Source organism: Manis javanica, chromosome 15 (genome assembly GCF_040802235.1).
Source record: "Manis javanica isolate MJ-LG chromosome 15, MJ_LKY, whole genome shotgun sequence".
In the NCBI taxonomy this organism is placed as follows: domain Eukaryota; kingdom Metazoa; phylum Chordata; class Mammalia; order Pholidota; family Manidae; genus Manis; species Manis javanica.
Window position 1 is genome coordinate 29,229,837 of NC_133170.1, and position 19,273 is coordinate 29,249,109.

The window sequence follows — 19,273 nt, forward strand, 5'->3', positions numbered from 1 at the left end:
ATACCTTCCGATTTTCATCCTTTTCCAAGTGCATGTAATAAGTGGGGAACAGACCCCGATCCATTCCTTTCTTATCCCTGGTAATGCGACACCTGACTGTGATACCGCGAGGGGCAGGACTATATGCAAAGTCCTCTAAATTCTCCACTTCTCCCAGCTGGTTATCAGCTTGTTGGGCTGCAGTACGGGACGCTCCTGGGTCCTGAAAGAACAGCCACATATGAGCAAGAAGGCTGGGTCAGAAAAACTCATGTTCTCTTCAAGAAACACTTAATGGACAAAGTGACTTACTGATTTACCCCTATGTCTTCAGTCTTCTGACAAAATAAGAGGAAACTGAGAAGTTAAATAAGTATATGAATACTGGGAGCAGTGAAGGAGTTAAGTACAAAAATGGGATATAGCATCACCATAACTGGCTTAAGACAAAGAATTAGAGAGGCTGTGAACTTGAAGTCTAAATGTGAGCTTAAATCTTTCAAAGGAGCTGTATGATTCCACTTACATGAAAAGCTAGAATAGTCAAATTCATAGAGACATAAAGTAGAATAGTGGTTACCAGGGGCCAGGTGGAGAGGAGAAAAGGAAGTTACTGTTTAATGGGAGTTAGAGTTTTATTTTGAAAAGATGAAAATGGTATTTAAATACTGAAGACTGTTTGGGAAATATATAAGCCCCGAAGAAAGACACTTCGGAATTACATACTGTGGTGGACTTCTGACTGGATGCAGAATTGGGTCTCTCTGCCTCCGAATGTAGTGAATGAGATCTTAATTGTTTTCCTTCTTCTTCCTCCCCATCAGTTTCCTCCTCATCAAAGTTCAAACTACCTGAGATACCTGAGAGAAAATGGACAACTGTCAAAAACACTCAATGCTGGCTTAAAAAAGAAATCTTTGAACCAAAGGTAACATAAATTTTCTTGCTTATAACATTCCAAGCTATCCTAACCTAAAACCTGGCTATTTTATCCAAATTTTGACAATTCTTTCTTTATATTCTCATTTGGCTCCCTCCCTGGTTTTCCCTTTCCACTGTTGCCACTGTTTATTTAGCTCTTTAAGACATTATGTCTATGGGAGAAAATACTTACAAATCATATGTCTGATGGGGAATCAATATCCAGAATACATAGAGCTCTTACAACTCAACAACAAAACAAACAACCCAATTCAAAAACTGGTGAAGGTCTTGAATAGACATTTCTCCAGAAGATACATAAATAGACCATGAGCACATGAAAAGATGCCTAACATCACTAGACATTAGGGAAATGCAAATCCAAATCACAATGAGATCCACCTCATAAGCATCAGGATTTCTACTATCAAAAAACAGAAAGTGTTGGCGAAACTGGAATCCTCACACACTGCTGATGGTAATGTAAAATTGTGCAGCCTCTGTGGAAAAGAGTATGGTGGCTCCTAAAAAATTAAATACAGAATTACCTTATGACCCAGCAATTCCATTTCTGGGTACACACCCAAAAGAACTGAAAGTAGAGACTCAAACACATACTGGTACACAATGATCAGAGCAGCATTAATCCCAGTATCCAAAAGGTGGAAACAACCCAAATATCCAACAACTGATGAAGAGAGAAGCTGTGGTACATACACACAATGGAGTATCATTTAACTTTAAAAAGGAATGGAGTTCTGATACATGTCACAACATGGATGGATCTTGAAGACATTATGCTAAGTGAAAAAAGCCAGGCAGAAAAGGACAAATACTGTATGATTCCACTTACATGAAAAGCTAGAATAGTCGAATTCATAGAGACATAAAGTAGAATAGTGGTTACCAGGGGCCAGGTGGAGAGGAGAAAAGGAAGTTACTGTTTAATGGGAGTTAGAGTTTTATTTTGAAAAGATGAAAAAGTTCTGGAGATGGATGGTGGTGATGGTTGTACAACAATGTGAACATTCTTAATGCCACTAAACTGTACATGTAAAAATGGTTAAAATAGTAACTTTTATGTATGTTTTACCACGAGACAAAAAAATCAATCCATTGTTCTCTCTCAGTTACTTTTCTGTATTCCTGAACTTTGTTCATCTGTAGTCTAGTTAACTAATTTGAGTTGGGAATGTTTGAAATACTACCACCTTGGATTTATGATGTACCTTTTACAGAAAATAAAAAACTGTTTAATTAAAAACTATCTTTTCATTTTATCCTCTCATTTATATGAGTTTTGAGGAGGATACTTGTAATCTTATTTTTTGTTTCATTGCCTACTTGTTTATGGAACATATCTGAAGAGGGAACACAGACATAAAATAAAGTATCTGTTATAAAAGAAGTATGGTACCCAAATTCACACATGAGAGTATGGGGCTCAAGGAGAATTATTTGTCCAAAAGGAAGATGCAGAGCTAAGACCAAAACTAAATTCCCTTTTTTCTTTAGTCTTTAGGGGTGAAGTTATCCCTCATATAAAAGTTGAAGTGCCCCCAAATCATGAATTTACCACTATACTTAACAACAATCAGTGTGGCTTTTGCCTCCAAACCATTTCCTGTCCACATTCAATCTCAGAGCAGAGACAACTGTGATCTATTTTTACACAGTTTGCAAATAAACTGGTACTAACCTTTCTCAAGGACATTCAAGGACAAGACAAAGGCCAGTGAAGAAATTAATCTCAAGTAAAAACCTATGTCCACAGAAAACTTAGATATGAATGTTCATAGCAATATTACTCTTATGGGCCAGAAATGGAAACAACCCATATGTCCATTAAGTGATGAAAACACAAACAAAATGTGGCGTATCCACACAATGGAATGACATGCAACAATAAATGGAATGAAGTAGGACACACGCTACAACATGCATGTACTAAGTTAAAGAGGGCATTCATAAAGGACAAAGTGCTATTTATACAGAACACCCAGAGCAGAGAAATCCACAGCAACGGAAGATAAAAGACTGGCAATTACCTAGAACGGAGGGGTCAGTGGGCAACAGGAAGTGATTCCTAACAGTCATGAGGTTTCCTTTTGGGGTTGTGAAAATGTTCTAAAATTGATTCTGATGATGGCTGCAGACCTCTGTGAATATACTAAAAATCGATTAATTGTTCCATTTAAGTGAGTGAATTATATGGTATGTGAATTACGAATATACTAAAAATCGATTAACTGTTCCATTTAAGCGAGTGAATTATATGGTATGTGAATTACATCTCAATAAGCTATTATTTTAGAAATTCTTTGGTTTGTGAAGGACATTTTTTCTTTTGTTTTCTAAAATGTTACTTTTTTTGGTAGCAAAAAGGCATAAAACTCTTGGGATCCCACCATCACATGGATATCTTCCCTTAGAACTGTTTTTCAAGTGCTATTTTTATACCAACAACTCAGTTTGTATAAATATATGTCTTAAGATGGAGATCAAAGATTTCTCCCAAACTTGTAAGACAAGCACTTTGGACCAACTTTAGGGACATAATCTGCCAAAATGACTTCTTAGGTCCCAATCAATAGAGTACTTGGTGGGTTTTATGGGCAAGATGCAACTTGCTGAGATGTGAACAGGCATCAATCCATGTGGCCATGAAAGGGCGATCCTGCCAGCCAGGAGACTGCTTCATGGGGCAAGGGGACAGCTTGGTATTTACATACAGGGTAAGGAACCAGACGAAGAAGCAAAAGTCTAGGTCTGCCACTCTTCAGCTGGATGAACCGGGGTAACCGAATGTTCTCTGTGCTCTGACTCCTCCTTAGTTCTCACTTTCCTCTACTGTCGCAGGAGTGGTAGTAAAGCAACAGTACCATGATCACACTGATATACACAGGGAAACTGTGGCAAAGGAAGTTAAGTTGTTTTCCCCTTTCCCAGATGTGGCAGAGTTGAAATTCAAAACCAAGCAAGTGGCCCCAGGCCCGCTCAAATCCATTTTCCCACTCCCCCTTCACCAACCTGCACTCTCTCACCTGCCCCCGTTTGCATCAACACATCCTGCTTTTTATAACTGATGCCTTTGCACGTTATTTCTTCTGCCCAAGTTTGCCACCTGACTAGCAGTGTGCTCTTAGCCTCTCTGGGAACTAATTTTCTTATATGTGAAATGGAGAGACTAATATCTATAAAACCCTCTATGTCCTGTCACAATTATTAAATTGAGGTAATGTATGTTGAATGCCGACATACAAGACTTTCCAAATGTCGGTCTCAAGCTGCCTCCCCAGATGACAGCAGGGCACATGATGACATGCAGCCTTCACAGCTTAGCTCAGTCAGCCACCTCCTCTCGAGCCTTTCTCGTCCCTTCCCATCACCCTGGCAGTAAAATTCTCTTCCTCCTCGTTTCTCACTTTTGAATACGTCACATGATAACTCTAGGTCAGGCCATCAGCAGCCACCTCCCAGTGAATTTTCCTGCTTCCTAAACTCCCCCCAGAGTAATTTCTCTACAGCCCAAACCTGATGACCTCACTCCTCTGCTTCAAATCCCCTAAAAGGCTCCTATTTCCCTCAGACACAGTCCACATTCCTAATATGGCCTAGAATGTCCTACATACTAAGAGCCTGCTTACCTCTCCAGGCCCATCTCTCTGCGTTCCCCTTCCATCTCACCACCCCAACTCAAGAGCTCCAGCCATCCTGAACTCCTAGCTCTTCCCATGTTCTGAATTCCAGCTCCTCTTTTCGCGTCCAGCTCTAGCTTAGACGTCACTGTCTTTGGGAAGGTTCCCAAACCTTCAGCTCTGGCTTAGGTACCCCTCTCCGTGCTCTTATAGCTATTTCTGTGCCTGAAGCCTCACTTAGAAAAGACTCCCCATGAGGGCAGGAGTCTTGTTTGCTGCTGGACCCTAAGTGCCCACAATGCCTGATAGGCAGTACTGAGCATACGCAATCACATCTTGTAAATAGAGGAATGGATGAATTTGTTAGAATGTACCTCCAGTCTACCGTTCTGTGGTAGAATCTCCTGGTTCATATATACCAGGACCTTGCAATGCCCACCTACTTCGAAGTAGGCACCCAATAAATATTTATTCATTATTGAGCTTCAAGTCTTCTCATCTGAAAAGGGGACACTTGATTTCTTCTCACTATAAAATTAATTTTCCTAAGAAAGAAAGAAGACCACAAGGGACTTCTGAAATGTAGACTGTTTATGGAAGGATAACTCCAACTGGCAGAAAGTGGGATCTGTTGGAAAAAGTATTAGCTTAGACATATTTTGATCCAATTTTCCATTCAGCTGGCTACTTTTCTTTTCCCTCATCACTGAATCAATATAACTGTGAAATGGAGGCAGAGTAGGGGTGTTAAGTGGCAACTCTGTCAAAGGAAGAGGGTAGGAACTAAAAATAACATGTCAAAAGGAAAGACATGGTCATATATAGCAGCTAATGCTCATTCTTTATACTTGACTTAGTTATCTTACTTTTCTCAGGCAATAGGATAAATACTATTACTGTTGACAATGACCAATTCTCAGGTGTCAAAGAGGCCCATCCTGTCACTCTGTAAAGCCATAAGCCCCATTACAAGCAATGTGAGTCATCTAGACTGCTAACCAATAATGAAAGGAAGGAAGGGCAAGATCATAAATTACTAAGATGACTGCTGGCCTTAAAATCGTTCCCTGCTCGCACCATGTTTCTGGAGAATCTCCTGAAGATCTGGCTTGGAGGCAGTATCCAAAGTGCTTTCCCCACCAGCACTGCTCTCAGTACTCTCTTCTGCAGCAGAAGGGCCTACCGAGAGAACGTGAAGTTTTGTTTCCAAATCTTGAGCATCTGGCCTCGGGAAGGCAGCTGGACCATCAATGCCTAAAGAGAAAAGAGGAAGTGTTATCTACTGTTCAGCTGGGTGGTTTTGCTGTATGTCATCAGAATTAAGAACCACCAAACTACTTCATTTTTCCTTCCTTAACATCCATGAGGACATTTCTTAAGAGTAATTCAGGACAGGTGTTCATTTTATTCACATGCTCTGTTACTGAAGTAAAATGTACATGATGTTGTGCTTTAAAAACTTAAGAATGAGACCATAAAAACAAAAGTTAGGTTCTCTAAAGTTCAGACCTGTCCAAACCAAAAGCTCAGAGGGCTTGATTTAGAGTCCCTTAATCGTACTCTTCCTTCTCCCCATCACCATCTCAGGTGACCCTTTGGGTCCTACCTACTGAAAGAATGGATGCTCTTGACCTACTCCTGGCTTCATGATTAACTCTGCCATGATGTCATAATCAAGAGTGTAAGCACCTCCAACCCGCCATTCTGGACTAATATCATTCGGCATCAAAACAACAGTTATAGGATAGACATGAACTTTAAGATCAGACCACTGCTTTCATCCTAACTCAAAGACCCAGATTGTAATTATAAAAATTCACAAAAGTACTTAGTAATAATGTTACTGTTGTCCCTTTCACCCATCTGAGAATCCTCCTGCCTTCTTCTAGGTTTGTGAAAACTGTACCTGCAAAGGAGGAAATGTTGCCTAAACACACACCATGTAGGATGACATTGCTGTGTGGGGCATGAGGTTCCACCAAAGGAGTTTGCTCCTCACTACCTCTTGGCTTTGATCGACGCAGCCTGGCTTCCGGATTTGGCTGTACCATGAGTGGCTCCAGGCGCTTTTTTCTCTGCTTCTTCTCTAGCAGTGCTCGCTAGGAAAAAAAATGTGGTATTACAGCCATTTTTCACTCATCTTGTAGATTAATTTTTGCCACTTAAATGGGAACATTGAGGCACAGGGGCAAGGATTCATTCATTTCATTTAATAAATATTTACTTAACACCTGTAAAGATCTATTTAAAGTTATACAAATGCATTTCTAGCCAAGCTGATGCCATGATCCAAGTCTATTTAAAATACATATAGAAATTATCAAAATGTTATCAAAGTATAATCACCAGTTTAAAGAATGTAAAAGTTTATGAATAGGGGAAAAGGCGAAAGAAGTGTAAAGGTGGCAGAAAATGGATGATTATTTTCCTCTTCCTAGTTTTCTACATTTTCTAAATTTTCTTTTGTAATTGGAAGGAAAAAACTTATCATGTAAACCTCAAATTACTTTCATGTTTTAATCAGCTAAAGAGGAGTAAGTTTTGCTTTCTTGCTCATTTTTATGTAATTATAAATCAGACAAATTAGAGCCAAGGGTAAGAGAAGAAAATAGCAGTTGGAACATTCCAAAGAGGAAGCAATCAACTCTACGGGTAAAAGCAAAATAAAGAATGTGGTAGCAAGAAAGTCAGGAAAAGCATGAGACACTACGAGAAAAAAATCCAAGATAAATAGGAAGGTACTAGCACATATACTATTTTTAAGCTTTGGCAAATAAGAAAGTTTATAATACACAGAAAGTACTATGGGTCTGGGATTATCTTAGAATAGGAAAGTGCCAAGCCCCAAGCTAAAAAATTAAGCCATGATTTAAAAGCAAAAATATTATCACCTACTTTATTGTTTCTTAGGCAAAAAGCATCTACTTTTTCTCATTGATCCTGACATTACCATTAAGAAGGAGGGTTACCCCAAGAATTGAGACTATTAGTAGGAAAGGAAGTGTGTTTTTCCTCAACTGGGCTGATGGAAGCTTACAGATAAATTCAGAAGACACAAAGAAATAGAACTATTCTTTTTTACCCAACCTTGTGTATTAGGGGAAAGACTAGGAGCTAAGATAATGTGCCGAAATAGACCATACCATCAAAAATGAATAAGGAGCTTAGAGCAAGTTGGGAAGGAAAAATTGGGGTCTGGGGATTATTTTAAGATTCATAAATTAATATGAATAGATGAACCTTAGTGTACCAGGAACACTAAATACATGAGGGGCTATGATGAGGTGATCCCCATACAATTTGTTGATAAGGTTGTTCTAGCAACTTGGAAGTCTTGTATAATGCATACAGAGTAACCTGCCCAAAGAGATGATAAACATAAAGTATAAAGACATGAGAAACTGCCACATCTTACCAATGTAGCCACAGCTATTTAGTCTTAAATAGCTCATAACTGTGAAACAATTGATGAAACAGAAACAAAAGCTATAGCTAATCCATCTTTTAACATATGCAAAGAAAAATATTCTATCGAAAAGGAATGTACTACTTGTGGTCTGGAAAAAGGGAGCCAAAGAGCAAGAATTTGTCACAGTTGATGCAGCCTGTCCAAGAAGGAGAAATACTGAATCTGGTAGACAAGAGTATCCTATTTATTGGGAGAGATGACTCTTACTCTCCTGAGGAGAGGAAACTAGATATGGCTTTTTATGGCCTTGATGAAATATCCCTTGGGACTATTTCATTTCCTCTGATTCTTTGCTTACCAATCAGCCTTCTAACTTTCAGTTCAACTTCTTAAACAACATATTCCCAGGAATAGGGAACCATGAACAGTAGAGATGAATGCACACTGGGGGAGTTAGAGTTCTCATTGTAAATTAACACATTTGTGTCTGATCTCATAACTAACCGTTTTAAGTGTGACTAGTGTGAGTTTGTGCCAAAAGACCTGGCTACCTCTGGGTTCACTGACACAACCAAGTGCTTAGACCTGTAAGGGACGGCCTAGGCTCTTGGTCACAGTATCCTACCAAGTGAAGCCTTTCTCTGTCAACTTTAATACCAGCCAAATTCATTTAGATCAACGACTTAAGAAAAACAGTAACTGTAGATTCAAACTGTGAACTTCAGGACCACAGCTCCTACTTCATAGCATCGAATACCTACTACTGTCCAATCCTATAGTTAAGAAAAAAATCATAAAATACCTACATGTGGACAAATTGACTTCTTGGTGAAAACATTCTAATCATTGTTTGGATGGGGAAGAAGAGAAGCAATAATTAAATTTCAATGTAACAAAATCAATTCATATTTCATTTATATTTTATCCTCTATGAAAAGCTAAGAATGCTTGAAATGAGGCTGAATAAACAGGAAGAGTCAGGAAGAGAGCCAGAGGTGACTGTTTTGATGACCTAAACAAAAATTAAAACTTATTGCCTTCAGGACTATTGTCACATAAACCAAATCTTTCATTTTCCAAATTCCCTTGGAAACTGAACAATAACTCAAAGAATCCATCTTCTCCAGAATCTGGTGGTATGTCCTACTATCATTACTTGGGGGCAAAATATCTAATGGTGGAGTCAAAATAAGTAAGAAAATAAAGGAAATTAGATGGGGGAAAATTTCCATCAAAGGGCTTTATCCAGTAAAATAATAAAGTTCAGGCAAGCCTCAAGTTAATGACAGCTTGGCTTCAGTGATTCTCAATTTTCCAAGGACTCTTTAGAGATCACGGGCTGGTTACAATACATCATGACAACCTTGGAACAGACTGGTTGACCACACGATATGACCAGCAAGATCAGAATATGGTTGCCTGAGGTCTATCAGTTTGACTAAAAATAACTAACCTTCCTGGCACAAAAAGTAAGATCATAGGAAGATAAAAGTTTTAAATGAGACTTCTTAAAATACCAATTCAATGCACTGACGAAGGGTATGTACAAATGGACAGGCAACCTGACCCAAAGGGCTCATGCTGTATTTTAATCCATTGTCCACCAGATGGCATAAATGTTCTCTACCTAACGGGCACTCAAGTCTGAGTGACACCACTGGCAGAATCTAAAAATCTTTACATTCTGTAGCCAGGCTGAGGTATCTACATATACCCTGAAAATGTGAGTACCCTAGTGAAACTTGTAAAAATAAAAGCAATATATACTCAATGGGGAAGAATTTTCAATAAATGGTGCTAGAACAACTGGATATCCACATGGAAAAGAATGAAGATGAACCCCCATCTCATACCATATATAAAAATAACTCAAAACAGATCATAGAAAGTGTAAAACCCTTAGAAGAAAACATAGGAGTAAGTCGTCATAACCTTGGGTAGGCAACGGTTTCTTAGATGTGACACCAAAAGTATAAGTGACAAAAGAAAAAAATTACAACTTTTGTGGTGAAAATGATACCATCAAGAAAGTAAAAAGACAAATCACAAAACGGGAGAAAATATTTACAAATAATATTCCTGATAAGGAACTTGGATCTAGACTCTATAAAGGGCTCTTACATCTCAACAACAAAAAGGCAATAAGCCCATTTAAAAATGTACAAAAGGCATTTCTCCAAAGGTGACATCCAAATAACAACTAAGTACACAAAAAAATGCTCAACATCCCTAGTCATTAGGGAAATGTAAATCAAAACTACAATGAGATACCACCTCATACCCACTAAAGCAGCTACAATGAAACAGACAGTAAGTGTTGGCAAGGATGTGGAAAAACTGGAAGCCTCATTTACTGCAATGTAAAATGGTTCAGTAACTCAGGAAAGCAAACTGGCAGTTCCTTAAAACGTTAAACATTGAGTCACCACATGATCCAGCAATTCCACTCCTATTACCCAAGGTATATTAGGTATACTGCCCCAGAGACGTGAAAACCTGCCTGCACAAAAACTTGTACACAAATGTTCAGAGCAGCATTATTTGTAATAGCCCAAAAGTGGCACAACCCAAATGTCCATCAACTGATGAATGAATAAACAAAATGTGGTATATCCACAAATAGGGAGGCTATTCAACAATAAAAAGAATGAAGAACTGATATATGTTATAATTTGGATGAACCTTTTGCTAAGTCAAAAAAGCCAGACACAAAAGACTACATATAATTCCATATATCATATTAGATCTAAAAATCATTTATACACTTTAACTGGGTGTATATTTATAGTATGTGAATTATATCTCAATAAAACTCCTCAAATATCTATATAGGACAAAAATAGCCATGTGTAAGTTATCTAAAAAGCTAGGATTTTTAAACATTAAATTCTAAGATTATACTATCAGGAAAACAGGACAGCTATGAAAGAAACTCATCTAATCAATGACACTGAAAACTGGATGATAAAGAAAGAGTTAAGAGAAGGGAATGGTCTGTGTGGAATACAGTAAGGTAGAAATAAAGAACAAGATTTACCTTGTGTCTCTAGCACTATTCAAGGAGGGACTGTCCTGGTCAGATACTCATGTATCTCATTCCATTGGCAGGTATATCCGTTGTAGAGGTGAATTAATTATACCATCATACGATGATATTTATCATAAAATCATTTTACAAATCCAGCTTGCTCTGATTTCACATTACCAGGCTGCTTTCTGATCGCCAACTTCCCACAGACTTCTCTAATAGGAATGTGATACCCAGCTGATTGTGGTATACAGTTCACTACCAATTAATAAATTAATCCCCTGATTTAGATTAATCACTTATTACATTGGTTAGTATGAATCAATCCTCATGAGACTGATCGATCAACTTTGTTTTGGTTACTCTTAGCAAATTGTTTCATATCCAGCAAAACTCAGGACCAGTGACTCTCAACCATTAAGGACATTCCCACAGCAGAATTCCTAAGAGGTTAATCTACTCCATGTCTCAGGAGCGGGTGGGGAGAGTGAGGTCCCCCAGCCTTTCCAACCCCCATTGACAACCACTGCCACAGTAGGCCACTGTCACCGATGGGAGTGCACCGCAGCCCTCTGGCAGGCTGGCATGCCCTGGACTGTCAGCCTCCCACCAAGGCACTGCCAGCCTATGAGCCCAGACCTAGCAGTAACCTTGCTGTCCTCTCTATACCTCCACCTCAGCCCTCTCTCACTTTGCAATGCCAAGATCCTTTCTAGCATTCTATTATTTTACTCTGGCTGACCTCATTTTACAGATTAAATAACTGGGGCCCAATAGCATCCATGGATCTTACCAAAAATCACATTTAATGGCGGCTAGAAAGGAACCAGTGTTCTGATTCTCAGCCCCATGTCTAAATTCATTCTGTGGTGCTGCTTGTTATGCTCAGCTTGCATGACAGAACTTCCCTCCCACCCTGCTGAGTAGCCTCCTCCTGTGCACCCAGCACTTCAAGGCTCTAAGACTATTCTCATGTGCTATTTAACACCAACAGCTATACATCAGGTCCAAAGAGATCTTTGAATTTTAAAAAAAGTCTATAAAATTTTATGTCTTTAAACTCATTGACTATTTCTGGAAGGATACATCAGAAGTCAGTGACAGCCACTGGTAAGGAACTAAGCCAAGTACAGGGGAAGAGACTTTTCATTTTTTTCACCTTTTTGGTATTATTTGAATTCTTACCATATGCTTTATTACCTAAAAAAAAAACATTTTTTTTCAATTGTACTATAAAAAGGCTTACAAAATCCTGAATACCACATACATACCACATGTAGGATTTTCACTAAAAATAATAAAAATTATAAAAATTTTAGGCCATCTTTTAAAAAAAACAAAATATATTTACATACAAAATTCAAAAACGTACGCCTTACATTATTACTTGGTAAATGACCTCAGATTTTGAATGTTAGCAGGGGATGAACCACTTAGCCTTATAAAAATAAATCTAAGACCTAAAATTTTGTGAGTTTTACCCCTAAATACAGTTTGTTATGCAACAGAATGCAGAAAATAAAGGGCTCATCCCAATTATTCCAGTCTTTAGAGAGGGAGGGTAATACATATATCAGAATTTTCCCCGTGACCCCAGGAAGATTAATTTCTGACCTAGTTTTTTTTTTTCAACATTAGAAAGAATTGCTTATTTCAACCCCTTCCAGACAACTTTCTAGATAGAAGGAGGAGAACCCCAGCTGGGTCTCTGCTCGGAGGCAGCACGCCCTGCGGGGGGAGATGCTGGCAGCCTCTAGTAACTGCAGAGTTTGCTGCCCTTGTGCTCTTCTATGCAAAGCTAAATTTGCTTACAATGTCCCCCACGTCTTTAAAGGAAGCAGGTTGCAGGGAGGCTGCAGGCAGTACTTTAACCTCAACAGTGGTTCAAAGAAGCCTACTATGTAAACCGCTACAGCCAGGCTCCTGCAAGGCAGGTCACCCACGCTGGGGTCCCCAGCCTTTAGCAATGGCACGCCCTGGGGATCCCTAAGCCCAGAAGTGGATTTCACTGGCCAATCTCCATATGAATGCATGTCGAGATGCAGGTGACCAGCCAGTGGCGTGGGCCTGGCCGTCCCAGTGTGGGGGTTAGGCAGTCCAGGTCCTCGCGTGCGGGAAGGCAGGTGAGGTCAGCGTGCGCTGTCATCTGAGCACAGGGAGAGCCTGTGGGCTGCTGGGGCCCAGGGTACTGGGCCCATGGTCCTTGTCCAAGCGGCCCTCTGGTGGCCTCCGGAGGGGTGGGGAAGCTTGGCTGCCACATGCCCTCCCACCCCACTGCTCCAGACCTGCTGCACGGTGGCTTGCTCCTCCCTCTTCACCTCTCCACTAAGTAGCAGGTGGGAACAGGGGGCATGGCCATCATCAGGGCGATGGCGCTGCTAACCGTGGAGGCAATCACTGCCACCTTGTCCCCGAAGGTGCATACGTGGCACAGGCTTGCCCATAGTGGATCCCTGAGAACCACAGGGCGACACTCCCCTCCAGGCGCTGGGGATGCTGGGCCCCTTCATCTGGTGAACTGATGGGCAGTGGATGCGATGGCAGTTCCCACTAAGTGCCATCCCCTGAAGGGCTTGGAAGGTGCCCTGAAGGGCTACAGCCCTGCTGTCCCCCAGCACCGGCCCGCCCCACATAGAGGGTTGTCCTACACACCCTCCATGCTCCATAGAGACCTCTCTCCTAGTCTTCAAAGACTCCATCTTTAAAGCAATTTATTATGCTCTAAGTCCCAATATTAATTCCAACAGGAATATAAAGAAAACAAAACTTTAGAGGTATTTTTAGTCACCTATGGAGACTAGACATGTTGTTAATGATCCCACACAGGTAGGCTAGAGCTACAGGATTTCCTGAATGAGAAAACATTCATGTGAAAAAGCAAATATGAAAGCCACACATGTTGGGTAAGGTTCTAACCTGACTAACCATGACGGCCATAGCAAATAACAACATAAATTCCTTCCTTCATTAAAATATTTAATGTAGGATTCTTCTGTGCCCAGCCCTACACCAGGAACTTTTGATATAATGGTCATCATAAACCTACTTGGTTTCTGTTCTCATGGTGCCTAATCTAGTAGAGGAAATACACATAAATCAAATCACTGCAAACAAAAACCTGTAACTGAAGAACTGGGACCAGTACTTGAGGAAAATGATTCTGTAGGCAATGGAAGTTTTCTATGCACCAAGCAGCATGTTCAGACCTGCGTTTTAGGATAAGGAAATAAATCTTGTAGTTAAATGAAATTGCAGTGTGGATAGGTATTTAAGGCAGCAGGACCAACTTACTACACAGAAATACAATGGTAACATTGTTTTAATTCTTATGAAAGGTGCCAAGGAATTTTCAGTGACTGTAAACCCAAGGTCAGTTTCACTGCTGGTGTCCTCAAAGAGCTTTGGTCTCTGCACAGCCCAGGGCCTTGGTTCAGCAAATAGTAATTCCAGACACTGCTCAGTGAGTAACATCAGAGCCTCTTCCTTTCCAGTTTTCTTCCCATAACCCTGCCAAGACTTCAGAATCAAGACCATCGGCATCATGGTCAGTGTGGCTGCCCACTGATTTCAAAACAGGAGACTGTACTCACCTGATTGTTTAGTTTCAGCTGTCGAAGCTTCAAGGTCTCATCTTCAAAGGCACTATTAAAAAAAAAAAGAAAAGAAAAGAAAAGAAAACACATAAAGAGGAAATCCAATTTCATATTTTCCATGTATCCACTCCTTTGGGTCATTTGGAGCCAATTAACTCTGCCTTATGGAAAGTGTCAGTTTCTAGACGCTACCCATACTTACTGCAGGAGGACTTGCCATCCTTTAATGCCACTTAAGACACCAGAGGACATGCTGAAGCTACAATACCCAAAGGATAAGACAAAGAGGCATGCAGGGATTTCTTTTTTTTTTAAAACATGCTAAGTACTTATTATATTCCAGATACAGTGCTAAGTATTTCACATGCATTATTTTACTTATTCCTCAAAACAACCCTATGAATTAGGCACTATTAGATTTCATTCTTTGAAGATGAGAAAACAGACTTGAGAGCTGTGCATAAGGTTAAACAGCAGAACCAGACCCTAATCCAGGTCTCTTCCCAGAGTCTAAATTCCAACTAAAAGTGAAACGTCTGTTTCTTCTACTTGGGAGCTAGTTCTAAGAGGGGAGATTAGGTATCTGACTTGTCAGTTCTTCACAAATTTATTGCTTCTTTGTCTTAAAAGGTATATAAACAGCCTGCTCTGGTCACTTCTTAGGTCCCATATCTATGAGACCTCTGTACATATGAAATGCAATTTGTTTTCTTTTTTGTCTCCTGTTCATCTGTCTGGTGTCAATTTAATTATTAGATCAGTCAAAAGAACCAAGACGGGTGGGGGACATTTTCCCCTCCCTGGCAACTGTGTACAGCATGGGACTACAGCCCAATGATTTCCTTAACATCTAAGCAAATCATTTAACTTATTTTTCAAGTTTGCCATTAATAAAAACATTATTCTGGTCATGGGAAGAGACTGTAAGTATGGATGAATAAGACAAGATTTAATACCACGAAACAGATTTGCTTGATGGAAGAAAACAGCAACAAAAATGGAAGCAAATTACTGTCTTCAGTCGATAAACCAAACTCTTTTGAACTTAAAAAAATTCTCTCCGAAGCCCTTTCTGTTTTTGACAATTTCCTAATTTAAGATTTTATTTTGTAACTCAGCATTTTTGGAAAGAGTAAAGCATGAAACAAGGCAGAAATGGTTTTCAATTATTTGTATTATGAACGTTTACGAGTAGCTTACTGTCAGAAAAACTATAAATACAAGGTTCTATTTAAGAAGATAAATTTCATGGCTACAAGGGAAGCATGGCTTTTCCTGCATTCGGGGTAAATACATTAAAGCGTCTATCCGTGGCTTAATAGTTGACCATTACATTCCTACATTTTCAAAGGTTTTATGTATTTTAATGTGCACAGAAACTTGGAATGGGCATACTAAGCATGCAATCTCTAAGACTCTCCCTGCCTTCAATTCCGTAAGAAGATTTAGTAACTCCTGAGATAAAGATATGGAAGTGCATTCTGATTTTCCTACAGTTCCCCTCTATTAATTCCCTTTTGACCTTTATGTTAAAAACAAAACGAAACAATGGGTATTCAAAGTAAATCACCTCCCTTTTCCCAATTCAAAAGAGGGACAAACAAATAAAACTGTCAGATATGATATACTTCACACCCTGAGGCTGTGGGCCCCCTACATTTCTCCTAGGTATGTTCTTGTTTTCCTTAATGCCTTTAATCCTCATCACATATTTTTAAATCTTAGCTGTACAAATAGAGTGCTAGAATATTATAAGTATTCAGGGGATGAATGTAAATTTGAAAGAGTGCTATATAAAATGACTAAGACAAAAAAAATTACAAACATTAAATAAGAAAGGGTAACTGAGTAAAAGATTCACTGTAATGGCCTAGTATTTTCAACAGCTACTGCTATGAATCTGCTTTTCCTCCAGCTTGCTCTGCTCTCAACTCTAAATGAGAACTCCAAAACTCTAGCATGGGAAAAAAATCATCTTATCCTCCCCCTGCTGCCCAAATGTTAAAACCTCCTTAGTCATGCTAAATGCTGACACACAACTAAAGTCCTCCAACAATTCTCTTAAGCCCTCTAATAGGGAAGAAAACCAAGTGTATCTGCACTTCCCTATCCTGATCCCACCTAATTCCTTTCATCAAGCCTGGGCAAGCTAAACAATCTACATAAACAGGGTATAATCAAAGCGTTTTGACCTGAACAGAAGAAACACTAAAAAGATGCCCTATAATTGTAACACTTAGCTACACTTTCTCTAAGCTCTAGTTTTAAACTATAATTTAGCAGAAATAATAAAGATATTTTTCTATTCTTATATTAATATGAACTTGAATTTCCAGTCTATACTGGGATATGATCTTACTAAATTTGCATTTTTCCTTTAATATTCTCTTTCCTTCATTTCAAACTAGGTCATTGAATAATAAGCCTAAACAAGCCTGGTTAGTAGATCAACACAAAACAGAAAGAAATCCTACAGAGTAAAAGACTTGGAATTACTATTTTTCCTTTCATTTTTCTCATGGAAGATTTCTGGTTTATTTGATACAAAGAGGGAAAACACGTGACATATAACTCATGTGTGGCTGTGTGGCTGTGTGGCAGACGATCAGGCCCACAGAACACCATTTACTGATCAGCCAGAGTCTAAACTGAAAATATCTATAAGGCTTAACCACAAGAGTACACACAGAATTTTCTGGGAATGTGCCTTACCTATCTATCCATCTCTGTTTATGGGCATCAAAAAATTTTCCTAATCACCCTGTACCATCATGCACTTATTCACCTAACAAAAATGTCTGCTGAAAGGATGTCCCCACTCATCACTCCTATAATTACACTTTTAAGAATCACTAGATGCACTGAAAACATCACAAGTATCTATCAATAGTAAAATGGATATTTGGTATAGTCATACAATGAAATGTTACACATTAATGAGAATGAACGAACTTCATTGTAATACAAATCCTTGAATTGACTGAACATAACATTAAATAAAACAGGCAACATACTAAATAATACATTTCTTAAGCTTCCTTTTAGATAAAGTTCAAAAACACAGTAAACTAGATTGCTTACAGAATACATATATAGGACAAAATGATAACAAAGAGAAAGAAAATGGTTATCCCAAAAGTTAGAGCAGACCCATATATTTACAAGCCAGTTGATTTCTGACAAGGGTGCTAAGACCATTCAGTGAAGAAAGAACAATCTCTTCAACAAGTGGTGCTAGACAACTAGATATCCATGTGCAAAAGAATGAAGCTGGAACTCTATCTCATACCATATACAAAAACTAACTTAAAATGGATCAAAGACCAAAACATAAGAGCTAACGCTATAAAACTCTTAGAAGAAAACAAGAGTAAATTTTCATGACACTGTGTTCTTAGATATGACATCAAAAGCCCAGCAAAAAAGATAAATTGGACCTTATCAAAATTAAAAATTTTTGTCATCAAAGGACATTATATCTAGAAAGTGAAAAGACAACTCACAGAATGCCAGAAAATATTTGCAAATTATGTATCTGATAAAGGTCTAGTATTCAGATTATATAGAGAACTCTTACAACTCAACAACCAAAAGGCAAACAATGCATTTTTTTAAATGAGCAAAGAATATGAGTAGACAGTTCTCCAGAGTAAATATACAAATGACCAATAAGCACATGAAAAGATTCTCAACAACATTAGTTACCAGGGAAATGTAGATCAAAACTGTAAGATACCACTTTATATCCACTAGGATAGCTATAATAAAAAAGATGGATAAGAAGAAGTATTGGTGAGGAGATGGAGAAATCAGAACCCTCATAACCTGTTAGTGGGCATGTAAAATGATACAGACACTTTGGAAAACAGCCTGGCAGTTCTTCAAATGATTAAACATAAAGTTACCATTTGACCCAGAAATTCCACTCCTAGGTATATATCCAAAAGACATGAAAACACATACCTATGCAAAACACTGTACATTTTTTTTCTTTATAGTATATTATTTCTTTAATGGAAAGGATTCTGAGATAATATATGTGTTACAAGAAGACTGCTATTGCCAAACTCTTTTTATATAGGTCATTTTTTTCTTTTAATGTTTTTCTTCATTGATTATAAAAATAATATACATATCCATTTCATAAATTTTGTAAAAACATATAAAGAAAAATAAATGGTCTTTTCATAATCCTACCATCTTGAGGTGAATCACTTCTAACATTGAAGCAAACATCTTTACAAATATTTTATAAATTTTTATGTATTTGAAATACTTGAGATTTTTACATCACTTTAACTTAAGATTATACCATAAGCATCTTTTTATGTTTATCATATAGGTTTTTAAAATATAATATTAAGTAACTATATAATATTCTGTAACATAGACATTCCACAAATATTTGTCTTTTTTTATTGTGGTAAAAAACATGAAATTTAACATCTTAACCATTTTTAAATGTACAGTTCTGTAGCATTAAATATATTTACCTTGTTCTTTGTATACCAATTTTTATAGCGACTTATTCATACTAGTCAAAAGGCAGAAACAACCCAAATGTCCATCAACTGATGAGTGGATGAGCAAAATCTGGTAACTATATAACAGAATATTACTCAGCCACAAAAAAGAATAAGTACTGAAATATGGGAGAACCTTGAAAACATTGTGCTAAGTGAAAGAAGCCAGTCACCAAAATCAC

At 38.3% G+C, this 19,273-nt stretch overlaps 1 protein-coding gene across 6 annotated transcripts in view; it reads right to left on the bottom strand.

Moving 5' to 3' along the window:
* TULP3 (TUB like protein 3) overlaps positions 1-19,273 on the bottom strand; it is an 87,611-nt gene that overhangs the window by 7,795 nt on the left and 60,543 nt on the right. For 4 of the 6 annotated variants that reach the window (XM_073222883.1, XM_073222880.1, XM_073222885.1 and 1 more), the window contains exons 2-6: positions 14,566-14,617; positions 6,445-6,637; positions 5,616-5,792; positions 706-839; positions 5-202 (exon numbers count right to left, since the gene is read on the bottom strand). In XM_073222883.1, the coding sequence (XP_073078984.1) occupies positions 5-202; positions 706-839; positions 5,616-5,792; positions 6,445-6,637; positions 14,566-14,617 (754 nt within the window). The remainder of the gene's footprint in view (positions 1-4; positions 203-705; positions 840-5,615; positions 5,793-6,444; positions 6,638-14,565; positions 14,618-19,273) is intronic. The other 2 variants (XM_073222882.1, XM_073222881.1) reach the window with 2 other exon arrangements.